This window comes from Solanum dulcamara, chromosome 6 (assembly GCF_947179165.1).
Source record: "Solanum dulcamara chromosome 6, daSolDulc1.2, whole genome shotgun sequence".
Classification (NCBI taxonomy): domain Eukaryota; kingdom Viridiplantae; phylum Streptophyta; class Magnoliopsida; order Solanales; family Solanaceae; genus Solanum; species Solanum dulcamara.
The window spans coordinates 8,156,120-8,170,163 of NC_077242.1; the positions used below are offsets into that span (position 1 = coordinate 8,156,120).

A 14,044-nucleotide genomic window follows, 5' to 3' on the forward strand; every position below is an offset into this window, starting at 1 on the left:
ATTAGAATAGACGTTGCAAATTAAAAAAGGCATTATTTTCTTGTATTTATTTTCTTGTATTATTATGTATGTTCAATAAAAGGTATATATGGATCATTGTTTAGAATGTACTTTAGTTAGTAGTACTACATTGTCTTGGGATAAAAAATTATCAATTTATCATGCCCCTTTTTAAATTTATCTTTTCATATTGACGTTATAAATATTACTTAGAATATTAAAAAATTAAATTCATTATACTATTCATTTGAAGATATATTGCGATGTCATATCTAACTAAATTTTCAATGATTACAAATTTAATATTTCTTCTGCTGCAATAACAATATACCAATATATTCCTCGAATAAGATTTGAAGAAGACAATGTATATACAATTTTATCCTTATTTTATGAAGATAAAAAAATAGTTTTTAATATATTTCTTCTTCTACTAGTATTATTATATATATGTATCAATGTGTGTCATATTAATATCTTAAACATTGTATCTAGTCAAATAACACTATCTAAAATAGGATTGGGAAAGTATTACTTTGAATCAAGATATATAGTACTTGAGTAGTTATATTTTCTCCGTTCTTATTTACTTATCAAATATTTTATAATTTGATTTTCGTTTTTACTTGTCAGTTTTGATAAATCAAGAAATAATTTTTTTTTCTTTTATTATATCTTTAATTTATTAATATTAAGTTAATATTTTTGAAAAATATAGTGAGTGAATATGCTTAAAACTCTATTAATTAATAAAAATAAAATAATAAATTTATTATATCAATTATTATTTTCTTAATAAATATGTCAAATTAAAATTTAACGTGGAGATAAAATTAAAGGATTGCAAATATAAATTAAAGGATTGTTAATTAATAGAGATAAAATAATAAATTTATTATATTAATTATTTTTTTTTTAATAAGTATGTCAAATTAAAATTTAACAAATAAAAAAAAACTGAGAGAGTAATATAATGTGACGTGCATGAATGTAATAAAGGAGGTGAAAGAAGAAATTTTAGGTAAGTTTGGTAGAGCTTTCCTAGAGATCCTTTTCCACCACAAAGTCCCCTGGCAACCCAACAACAATCACACCAATCATGTGACTCCACTTAGCAATTTAACAATTCCCTGCCTACCAAGACAAACAAGTGTCAAACCAAGTGGCATTGCAATTTTGAACACCAGAGAAAAAAATATTTTCAGTAATTTTTAAATTTTAATTTTTCACTGTGATTAAAAAATTAAGGAATATTTTAATATATTTCACATATTTTAAATTTAAAATTACATGATTTAAGTTTTTTCTTTATTTTTTAAATTGTATAACAAGTTAAAACCAAACAAAACAAATTATGAGAGAAGAAGTATAACATTAGAAAAGAGCAAAAAATTTCTCCTAGTAGTATGAATAGGTCAAAGGGGGACAATGGAATAATAAAAAAAAAAACAGATAAATTATCCATATTTGAAATGACTGTAATTGCCCTTGTGAGAGTGACAGGCTGACAGGTTTCTTCTGAGAAACAGAGAGGCAATTGCAGTCTGCAAGAACCTAAGCCGACCAGCAATTAAATCTCTGTGATTTGGTTGTCATCCATAGCTGACCCCCCCACCCCCATACCCCCTCGTATTCTTCCTCTTTCCTAGAATTAACCCCTTTTATTTTCCCCCTTATATTAGGGAAGATCATTATATTGTTCCCCACTTCAAGAATCATTCATCAAAGAAAGAAAAAAGGGGTTGTTTTATTTTTCAAGAAAATAATGGCTGGTACAAAAACCAACGATTTTCAAGATATGTTGCCTATGATGGCAAATAAGCTTGGTGGGGATGGTTTAATTAGAGAGCTGTGTAATGGGTTTAGGCTATTGATGGATAGGGATAGAGGGGTCGTCACTTTTGAGAGTTTGAAAAAGAATTCAGCACTTCTTGGTTTGCAAAATTTGAGAGATGATGAATTGATGAGCATGTTGAGAGAAGGGGATTTAAATGGAGATGGTGCTCTTGATCAGATGGAGTTTTGTGTGCTTATGTTTAGATTGAGTCCTGAATTGATGGAAGAATCGGAAGATTTGCTTGAAATTGCTCTGCAACATGAATTCAAGACTAATTCATATAGGTGATTTTTTTTATTTGTGTTCTGTCTGATGTAACTCATTTGAGACTTAGAAAAAGGGGAAATTATGTAACTTAGTTTTTTCTTTCTTGGGGTCTTGAATATTGACTTGTTTCATGATGAAATTTGCAAGGAAATTGGGAATTTGATTTCTTACCCAAATACACATGTTCTTTGTAATTTCTATTTTTTGAGTTTTCTTCTTTAGGATTCATTTTATTTTTCTAGTTTTTTTTTGCCTATTTTACATCTGTGTTTAAAGAAGTAGGCAATTTGTACAATATGCGTCTAACGGGAATATGTTGATCAAAGCTGTGAAAATTTCCTTAGTGGCTAACCAAATTATGAACTGGTTCATAATCATATTGGCGTATGATGCGATGAATAATCGAATGTGATATATAATCATAAAATTAAGAATGTCAACTGGATCGAATCGAGTAGGTCTCACCATGATTTTTAAGGATGAGGCCTACTGACTCTGATTCAAGGCCGGTCTGACCTTGATGGTTTGGATTTAGGCCAGGTCTTTTCTGAAAGAAAGATTGCACGGGCACAACCTTCTACGCGTTAATATGTGGTTCTAAAGGGCCATTTTTTTTTTTGGTTCATTCATAAAATGATTTTTGGAATTTTTTTTTTGCATATAGTCATTTAAAAATATCTTAATTATGCTCTATAATTATAGTTTACTAGTTACAATTCGTAACTATAGTTATAACAGATTTTATATAATTCGTTATACAATTCACAATTTTTGTATAAACGTTTGTATATTTCACTATACAATTTATTATATAATTCGCTATACAATTCGATTTTGATTCGCACACAATATTTGTATAAATCACGTGAATTATACAAAACTTAACTGTATAATCACATGAATTATACAAAACTCAAATTGTAATTACAGCTAAATGTTTGCCGCAGACCATAATTAATTCAAACTATAGCTATGTTAGCTAATTAACTAGTATATATTTGCCTATCTGCGTAATTTTTCCTTTGATTTTTATATGTACTAAAGTTGACATTTTATAAGACAAACGTTTTGATCATGAACTTTATCTTTTACATATAGATTTACATAATATAAGATTATATTTTTTAACCAATTTAGCAAAACTGTAAATTGAGTGAAAAAGTGATAGTTTTCTTGAAATTGACTGGGCCAAGTCAAACTAGATGTCGGAAAACACACGAAATAAAAAGAATCATGTTAATTGATCATAAGAGCACAAAGTTATCAGTTATGGCTGCTCCCCTATTTAATTTTGTCAAGAAAATAAATATTAGTTAACAATTGGATAATGGGCTGCTCCTCCTATCCCTAAGTAGAGTGTTCGGGGGATAATCTTTTAGAGATGTTAGACGATCTTCACTACATGAAAAATGATTTTTAATGATAATAATTTAATTAAATATTTTTAAAAATAATTAATACTTTTTTAAAGTCTATAGCAATATTGGACTCAATGATATAATTAACTAATGCTTAAAGACATTGGATTCAAACATGACAACTGTGCAGCTAGGGCAGTGAGCTTTCACAATTTTTTTCTACATCAACTAAAATAATAATATGGATCAAAACGTATTAATCACGTGAATGTTTATTTAATCATGTCGTAACATAAAACATAAATTAACCATGTTTACAGTTGAATTAGTATTTATCCGAAAAGAGTATTATTAGTGCCTCCGCCCCTGATTAGTGGGATTCAAGTAAATCTTTATCACACAGTAGTACTGTTCTCTACTTATTTAACTCAAAATTATTATATTTAAATACTATAAAATGATTAATTTTAGGAAATGTATTTAGCTTCAAATATTAAAAAAGTATTGAAAATCCTATTTTATAAGAGTAAAAATTATGTGGCAAAGATTATAGCGGCCGCAGGTTATCCTGAAGTTTCAAAAAAAAAAGAGTAGACAATTAAGAGAAGGTTAATGATAATTTATAAATGCGGTAATTTTTACTTTATTTTTGAAAAATGGAGGTACGGGAAGGAGATTAAAGATGGAGAATCGTATCAACCAACTGAACTGCTAAGATTGATAATTTATGCGGTCATAATTAAAAATGTGATAGAAAAAATGAAAGATTTTTTTTAAAAAAAAAATTGGGGATGGGGGAAAAGGAAATGGGAAGGTCATAACAATGTGGGGAATCGAACCCTCATCAACAAGGTGAGAGTTCAGGTGACAATTTTTGCTTTGACACAATGTTTTATCTTTCATTTTTTCTTTATACCCCATAAAATGATTTGTTGTGATGGTGAACAAGGAATTTTTACATAAATGAACTCTTTTAGATTAATAATTACATTTTTAAGCTATTTTTTTTTATTATGGTCTATATCATATTTATCTTAATTAATAACTAAAATTACCTCATTACCCCCCCCCCCCTCTCTCTCCTTTTTGCGTGTTTCTTTCTTTCTTTCTTTTTTCTCTTTCTGTTTCTCTTTCTCCTTTTTTTTTAAAAAAATAATAATTAATTATCATAATATAAATAGTATCGAGATGTTTGAAATTCACATATAACACCTCATTACCCACCCACCCCTCTCTCTCTCCTTTTTGCGTGTTTCTTTCTTTTCTTTTTTTCTCTTTCTCCTTTTTTTTAAAAAACTAATAATTAATTATCATAATATAAATAGTATCGAGATGTTTGAAATTCACATATAACACCTCATTACCCCCCCCCCCCTCTCTCTCTCTCCTTTTTGCGTGTTTCTTTCTTTTCTTTTTTTCTCTTTCTCCTTTTTTTTAAAAAACTAATAATTAATTATCATAATATAAATAGTATCGAGATGTTTGAAATTCACATATAACACCTCATTACCCCCCCCCCCTTCTCTCTCCTTTTTGCGTGTTTCTTTCTTTCTTTCTTTTTTCTCTTTCTGTTTCTCTTTCTCCTTTTTTTTAAAAAATAATAATTAATTATCATAATATAAATAGTATCGAGATGTTTGAAATTCACATATAATACATAATATATTTGTATTAAAAATATTTTAATTATATATTCACCACATTTATTAAAAGATGCCTATAATATGTATTATAAATTGATTTTAAAATATATTATAATTATTGTTTATTTTTTCTCTTATTAATGGTATTAAAATATATTATTTTATTATAACTATTTTCGTTATATTGTTACACCCCCCAAAAATTTTCGCTAAGATTCGAACATTTCTTCACGTGAGTGTAGACTTGGACCAGAGGACTTGTAATTTTACACATGAGTTAGGATTATTTTCTAAGTATTTGAAGTGTGTTAGATGTGTTTAGGGGTCATAAGGGATCTCTAACACCAAGTCAAGTCCAAAAAACTCCAATTGATTAAGTTTTCGGACGAGTTAGTATAAGGGTCAACTTCAAATGACCATATTTCCTAGAATATAATGAACTGGGTGGACCACGACCTACCAAATTAAAGTTCTTTGAGTCTTCTTTCCAACGCCGCCAAGAATGTAATTTTTGGAGTTCGGAGTCAAAAGATATGACTTTTCTAAGACGAGCTAGCTCGACAGAAATTTTAGGCCTGGGTTGCAACTGCTGGGGATATGGCCTTGGCGCTGTAAGGGCGCGACGGGCCACTATCGCGCCAAGAACACGCCTCAGTAGTTTGGTCCCTGGCGCGGCGCGCCACTACGAGGTGTGCAGGGTTTTCAAGCCTATTTTCCAGAACCCAAAAAATATGGCCTTGGCACTGTAAGGGCGCGACGCGCCACTATGCGCCAAGAACATGCCTCAGTAGTTTGGTCCTTGGCGCGGCGCGCCACTAACGGGTGTGCAGATTTAGGCTTAATCGACTTGGCGCTGCAATGGCGCGACGCGCTACTATCGCGCCAGGAGCATTTTTAGCTTGTTTTTCAGATTTTTGAAAAAGGGCAATTTGGATATTTCCCCAAATTATATATACACCATCCTTGGACGTTTTTGGGACCATTTTTCAGTCCCTCTCTCTCTCTCTCTCTAAAAGCCCTAATATTTTTCCTCTCTTCTTCTTCTCCAAATCCATCTCCAACAAAGGGTGCCTTCAAAAGCTTCAAGAATTCAAGCCTTCCATTGAAGACCTAACATCAAGGTTTCTTCAAAGTCTTCAAACAAGGTATGTAAGGCTAACCTAAAATATGGATTGAGTTCTTCCATATGCCCATGTGTGTGTTGGATAGGAGTTGTGAAAGATTTGAACCTTTTGGGATGGTTTTCTTGAAATTTTCCTAAATCCTAGAATATTTTCATATGCTAGAGATTGATGGATGATTTTAATGACTTGAATTTTAAATAGTCAACTTTCATATTATTGACTACAAATGTATCTTTGTATGTAGATTTATAGGTATTGACGATATTCTTAAGTTGGGTTTTATTGAGAGTATGAATTCATGTTTCATTCACATGAACCCAAGATGATATTTCTTTTGTCATAATTGTTTTGAGGTTGAGGTGGATTATTTTGTGTATATATGTATTGATTGGAATGAAAAGAATGAATTGGATGGTTAAGAATGTCCTTTTGCTTTCATAAATTGAACATAGGAATAAAATAAGGATTTTGGAGTAGATGTTTGACGATTGATGTGATGATTATGATTGATAATGATGTGGATGATGATGTTGATAATGATGCGAATGGTGATGCTTTGATGATGGTGTGAATGATGATGTGAATGGTGATTTTTTTATATAAGTAGAATGATTGATGAAGAGATTATGTTGATGAGGAGGTTGTGTGATGAAATGGATTGAAGTCTAATGTGATTTACCTAATTTGATGTGGTTGGAGTCTTATGAACATTTTGAAAATAAATGATTTTGGAAACATTTTTTCATAAACTATTTATACACTATTTTGAGTTTAAAGAGTAATTATTTTCATCTATGATTTAAAAAGGAGTTTAAGTATGAGTTGAGTATGAGGAGCCTTTAAATGAGTTGAGTATTTTTACATTAAAGTGTCTATTTTGAGTTTGAGCTGAGGAGTTGGAATTATATTTTAAATGTACATAATATTTTCTACATCCATTGAGTTGAGATGGTATCAAATTTGAAGAGAAGAGTTTGATGATTGAGATGAGTTGATTTGAAAAGAGTTCAATGAGACTAAATGAGTCGATTTGAAACTAAGTCCTAAGAGGCTAAATGAGTATTTTGAGTATTTTACTCACTTGATAGATATGAGCATATTGAGTCTTGGGAGGAGTATCGAGCACCGAATTGGGTAAGAGTATAGTCCATACTCGAACCAATAAACTACGTCACCAAACGTAGGAGAGGATTGAACCGTTAAAGTCGGATGCTTCCTAAATTACTGTCCTGACATGATAGGACTTGATTGGATTGGATCCATGATTGGTTGATTCGTTCATACCCTAGCAAAGTATGAACAAATGCGGCAACAACGTCGGCTTGTTGTACTATCACTCGCTCATATGGTGATAGTTGTCGGTTAGAGAAACTCCCAATTGAATGAATTGTGCTTGATATGATTGGTTTGAATGTGATTGTAGATGATCGAGTTGAATTGTAAAACATTGCATAATTTAATTTGCATATTTATTGAGTTGAGCCCTTCGAGTTGATTGTTGAGTTGATTGTATATGATCGGATTGGATTAGATGAATTGTGATTTGATAGTGTACGATTGGACTAGATTGGATTGGATTGGATGATATGTTGATTGGGTTGAATGGAAGGATATATGATTGGATTGGATCGGATCGTTTATGACTGGGTTGAACCGATTGTATACGATTGGATTGAATCGGATGATATATGATTTGATTGAACTGTATTGTGTATGATTGGATTGGTTTGTATGATGTGTGATTGGTCTTTGTCTAGAAATGTATTCTTACTTTAGATTTATGACGCCTTATGTGAGTCTCTCCTACCTTTCTGATTCGAGATAGTTGACCCGATGTTATTCTTCCCTGAGGTATATTTCATTCTGCCATATTACATACTCGTACATTCCATGTACTGACGTCCATTTGGACCTGCATCATTTCATGATGCAGAGACAGGTTTAAGAGATCGTCAATAAGAGCATCAGTGGGGATCTATTCGCACTCAGCGTATTGGTGAGTCCTCCCCTACATTCGGAGGACACCGCTTGTGTATTCTTGCATCGAGTTAGCGCTTTTCATTTTGAGTTGAGGTAGCCATGAACATGTCATTGGCACCAAATAGATAGTAGTGATAGAGGCTTCATAAACTAGATAGTGAAGGGGTCGATTGAGTATTTCTTTTCTTAAATTATTCTTGTCAAACTATTTTTAATGACAAATATTAGAGTTGATCTGTTGCCCCATGGCCTTTATTCTTTGAGTTAGATTGATGTTTGAGTTGCCCACCGAATATTCTCTTTTTTTTGTCTTCCGCTGATTGAATGAATGAACGGATGTGTGATCAGGCTATATGGTTCACTTGAGAGCCAGAAATGGTTTCTGAGTGTCGGTTACGTCTAGGGTACCCTCCCGAGGCGTGACATATATATTCACAGCGTGCATTGAAACATGCCTATAATATATTGAATTCAAAATGTATTATAATTATTTTTTATTTTTTTCTCTTATTAACAGATATGTTATTATATTAAAAATATTTTAGTTATATATTTACCAAGTGCATTGAAACAAGTCTATAATATATTGAATTCAAAATTTATTATAATTATTTTTTATTTTTTCTCTTATTAACGGAGTATATTATTGTATTAAAAATATTTTAGTTATATATTTACTACGTGCATTGAAACATGTCTATAATATGTATAATATATTCAATTCAAAATGTATTACAATTAGAATTCAATATTATACATTGTTATGAATATAATTGTTGTTATTTTAACAAATATAATACATTTTTAACAACGTAAATTAATTTGAATAATACTAGAATTTTGAAATTCACACATAATACTTATAATACATTTGTTTTAAAAATATTTTAGTTATATATTCACCACGTGCATTGAAATATGCCTATAATAGGTATAATATATTGAATTCAGAATGTATTACACTTATCGTTTATATTTATTTCTTTTATTGTGTTAAAAATGCATTATATATGTATTTATATATATAAAAATATTTAATTTTAAAAGTAGTAAAAACATCATTTCTTTAATATTCAATTCAAAATTAAGTTTTAAATTTGAATAATTAATCAATATTTTGAAAAGAGGGAGAAAGAGAGAAAAAATGGAGGAAAAACGGTCAAAAAAAAAAGAGAAGAAGGAGAGAGAGAGAAAAGAGAAAGAGAAAAAGAAAGGGGGAAATGAAAGAGAGAGAGAAAACATTTTTGGTACTTTTATTCTTTTTGCTATTTTAGGTAAGAAAAGTACTGTCATTTTTTATAAAGGTGAAACATGTACTAAAATTCATAATTAATGCTATCTACTATATTATTTAAGTAAATGGGTTGGTGAAGAAGGTATATATAACAGCCGTGCTTTTGGGTCGCCAGTTGTCACGATTCAACCCATCGGGTGGTGCGGGCACTTACTCTGACACTTAGAAAGGAGAACCCTTACATAAATAACATGCGGAAGTTTAACAATTGTCAAATACCAACCTAAAAAGTCACGAATACACCATAATTAAAAATTTTAAAACTCTAAATTTTATTACTAGAAACATACTAGCACCCCAAGGATACTAGTCTAAAGAGGTACAAGAGCTTCTAAAGATACAGAGTATAAATAAAGTAATGACACAACTTCCACCATAAGGAAGGAAGAGTAGAAGCTGTTGGAGAATTATCTTTGTTTTCACCTAAGAAACATCACTGACCCTGCAACCAAACTACGCCAAGTGGCTTAGAAGGAGTAGTATCAGTACAAATAAAACATATTGATAGGCATCATCGGTCAACCCAATACCCACCGCATAATATAAAGAAATCAACGAGAAGAAAATATGCTCTTAAAAAATACATCGCCAAACCTTTATGCGCAGCTCTTACTATTCTCGATAACCTCATTAAATTCGTTCATGCCTAACTCTCATCCCTACTAGTTGATCCACTGCCAACTCTAATACAAATCAAGGCCTAACCCTTCTATCACATAGAGGAGTTTCCAAACTACGGGCCACTACTAACTCTATCTAACAATTCTATTACCTTTAGCTTTCACACTAACACCCGACCTTAAAATAATTAACATCTCACTTGGAAAAGGTAAACATTTAAGTGAACTAAGACTTACCTAATAATCGTACTGGCCCACTATGGCGGGACCTATCCCGCTCTGACGGCCTCACCACAGTGGAATTCCTCCCATCAGAGCGGCTTGGCCGGAGAAGTAACTCTGACTTCTCTCCCAATCCCCATTTTTCACATATATCAATAGGATACCATCAATATCTGACTTAAGTCACTAATCTTATTAAACCACACATCAACTGTTCTCCACTTGTTTACCACGGCCTCACACGTACGATACGAATGCATCTAACAACCATAACATAATTTGAACATGCATACACATAGAAGCACATTAATAATTTACCATTTTAAGATCAATATACAGTTACATCGTATAAATCTCAATTACAACTGTTAACATGGTAATACTTGGACCTTCGGTCCTTTTATATCAATTATAACACAGAATGGGAATGCTCAATTATTATCAAGTCAGTTTCTCTATTATCACACATATAGTCAAGATCAATTTACAGATGATAGCCACACAATGGTACCCAAATTATTAGTGTGTCAGAGTGACACCTGATCCAATATTTAGTATGTGTTAGAATGTGACACACGATCCAATATATATGTGTCGAAACTTGACACCCGATCCAATATATCTGTCGGAACGTGACACCCGATTAAATATATGTGTCGGAACATAGCACCCGATTCAATATATGTGTCGAAATGCGACACCTAATCTAATATCGCAATAACAATGCATAATCACAGTCCACAACGAATAGTTCACATACTTGCACAATCAAGTAATTAGGATCATTGCATGTAATGGTTCATAGATAGTCATTTCATTAGTTTTATTTCATCTTATTGCATGAACGCGCATTACTCAACCATTTCACATAGAACTGTCACTACAAACACGCACACACACACACACACACATATATATATATATATATATGGATCAATAGCCCCATAAGCCCCATACTGCACCCCTCTTGATTATCACAAGTCTCAGGATCTCACTCTAACCCAGCAATTTCTTACACATTAACTTTACAAGGACCATCAACCATATCAACAAGAAGTATTAAGGTTAAAAATCAAGAACTAGACTATCATCACTAGTCACATCATAATCATAACCCAAATAGTACATTCCTACAATAAATAGCAATAAGAACACATTCAACCATCCAGACTTCGTGTCCGAAGGCCTAAACATGAAATCTCCCATCAATCTACGATACATTATGTAGTGGGAACAGATTTATAACTACTCAATTGAGAAACCTAGCCTACTTGGGCGCCAAATGGTTGTAGAAGGATTGTAACAAGATCCTTGACTTTCGGAAGGAGAAACTATGAAGACGGGCCTGAAATTCATAAGTTGTAGTCTTTCTTGCGTTAGAATTCCCTTTCAGCCTTTTGGGGGTTTCTAGGGTAACCCTCATCTATTTTGTCACTTAAGAAAAAAAGGAGAGAATAAAAATACGTCATTTTTAAGTTATGGCCCCTCGGATCCCGCCACAACGGCTTAAACCCCGCTCTGACGGCCCAACACGTACAGTTCTTAGTAAAATGGGCATAATTTTTTACTTCGAACTCCAAATAAGGCCATTTTGGTGGCTTTGGAAAGAAGACTCATAGAAATTTAATTTAATAGGTCATGAGACACCTAATTCATTATAGGGTGAGAGATATGGTCATTTGAAGTAGACCTTAGTTTGAACTCAAGTCCAAAATTAAATCGAAAAGACACTTTCAGCTCAACTTTGAGGTAGGAGCATAGCACGACCTTAATTGCAACTAATGCACTCACATATTAAGGTATTGATCCTAACCTTATGACAAATGAGATTCATATACATTTACCACAGATATTTTTAGTAACGATGGGTTAGGTCGTTACACCAGCCCAATCATGAAGCTCTAATCTTAGGCCCAATTAGTGTATGCTTAAATACAAGGGGAATTTTCACATATAGCCACTCAAAAATACCTTAATTATGTTCCATAGCTATAGTTTGCTAATTACAATTCATAACTATAGTTATAGCATCGTTTGTATAATTCACACAACATTTGTATAAGTTTGTATATTTTGCTATACAATTCGCAATTTTTATATAACGTTTGTATATTTCACTATACAATTCATGCACAATGTTTGTATAATTCGCTATACAATTTTTAGTGTTTGTATATTTCGCGCACAACGTTTGTATGGATTGCGCGAATTATACAAAACTCAACTGTATAATCGCGCGAAATATACAAAACTCAAATTGTAATTATAGCTAGATGTTTGTTGCGAGCCATAATTAATTCAAACTATACCTATGTTAGCTAATTAACTAGCATAAATTTGCTTATCCGTATAATTTTCCCTAAATACATTTTGTCATTGTCCTTTAGGATGACTCAGTTAGTTTGGAGGGTGTTCATCCACACGGATGACCCAGAATCGATTCTCCTTTAATTTTTTCTGAATCGAGCCTGTCATACAAGACTTGCATAGTGTAATTTATATTTCATATGTGATTTGCAGGCTATTAACATGTTTGTCAAGTTGCTATCAAATTCATCAAGATGCCATGCATAATTCATCACAAGAAGAACCCGCAAAAGCATGAGACCATAAAAACACAATTATAGAAACCACTATCCTTCGTATTATATATATTTTTGTACAAACAATACAGTAAGGAATTAGGTGTGCAAGTCATAAATTTTGAAATTTTAATCATTAATGCGGCAAAGGTTGAAAGATGATGTGCCCTAACCTTAAAAAGATCAATTTAAATTTTATACACACTATTGATATACAATTTTTTCCATTTATTATCAGGTTAAGTTGACGTATAACAAAAATAAATATTCATGGCAAGATATGATAACTTGAAAAATAAATAATTAATATTAATATTGTAGCTGGTTGCATTGAACTAATAGTGTAATATTTTTTTCCAATGTGACTTACTATATATTAATATAACTTAAATTCATCTTAAAGATAGGAGATCAAATGAAATGAGATGTAATATGCCTTTTTGATCCGAAATCTGTCCGAGTTTAATGAAATGATCATAACGGTGTTTTATATATATGTATTTTTTTCAATTTTTTTAATCCAAAAAAGGAACGTGTATTTAAATTCATTTTAAATGCATAAGCTGTCCATTGTTGTAAATACACAGGAATCTTTTTTTTTTTAATTATTATTATTATTTTTGCTTTTGCAGTGTACCAAGTAATCCTCTTCGTGCCTGAGTTATGTACAAACTTCAAACGTACCACTCTTCTTATACGTACATACATTTTTAGGGGTCATTTGGTAGAGCGTATAAAAGTTAGTATTGAATATAATGTATTAGTAACATTGAGATTAATTATATAGATTGTTTGGTTCGTTGTATTAATTATAAAATGAATACAGTGTATTAGAATAGAAATATGTAGTATTAAATATAAAGTCCTAGTTAAAATAGACATTAAAGAATAAAGATAAACAAAAATATTTTTGAATTGAAACAGACAATAGCGTTCTTCCCGCACTAAGTATAGTAGTATTTCACTCTTTTAGAACTTTTTTCTTTCTTTTTTTACTCTTTTGAAACTTTCAAACACTTAACTAACCCTAACAACACACTGTTTCATTTCATCTAAATTACAGAAGAAAAAGGGTGATCTGATGTGACATTAGATGAAGAACACAAAAATCATTTTA

At 31.4% G+C, this 14,044-nt stretch overlaps 1 protein-coding gene across 1 annotated transcript; it reads left to right on the plus strand.

The window, feature by feature from the left end:
- Positions 1–1,679: 1,679 nt before the first annotated feature.
- On the plus strand, positions 1,680–2,280 carry LOC129892010 (calcium-binding protein PBP1-like). Its single transcript, XM_055967530.1, has one exon. It carries the CDS (start codon positions 1,766–1,768, stop codon positions 2,123–2,125), a length of 360 nt encoding a protein of 119 aa, XP_055823505.1. The 5' UTR covers positions 1,680–1,765; the 3' UTR covers positions 2,126–2,280.
- The last annotated feature ends 11,764 nt before the right edge of the window (positions 2,281–14,044 follow it).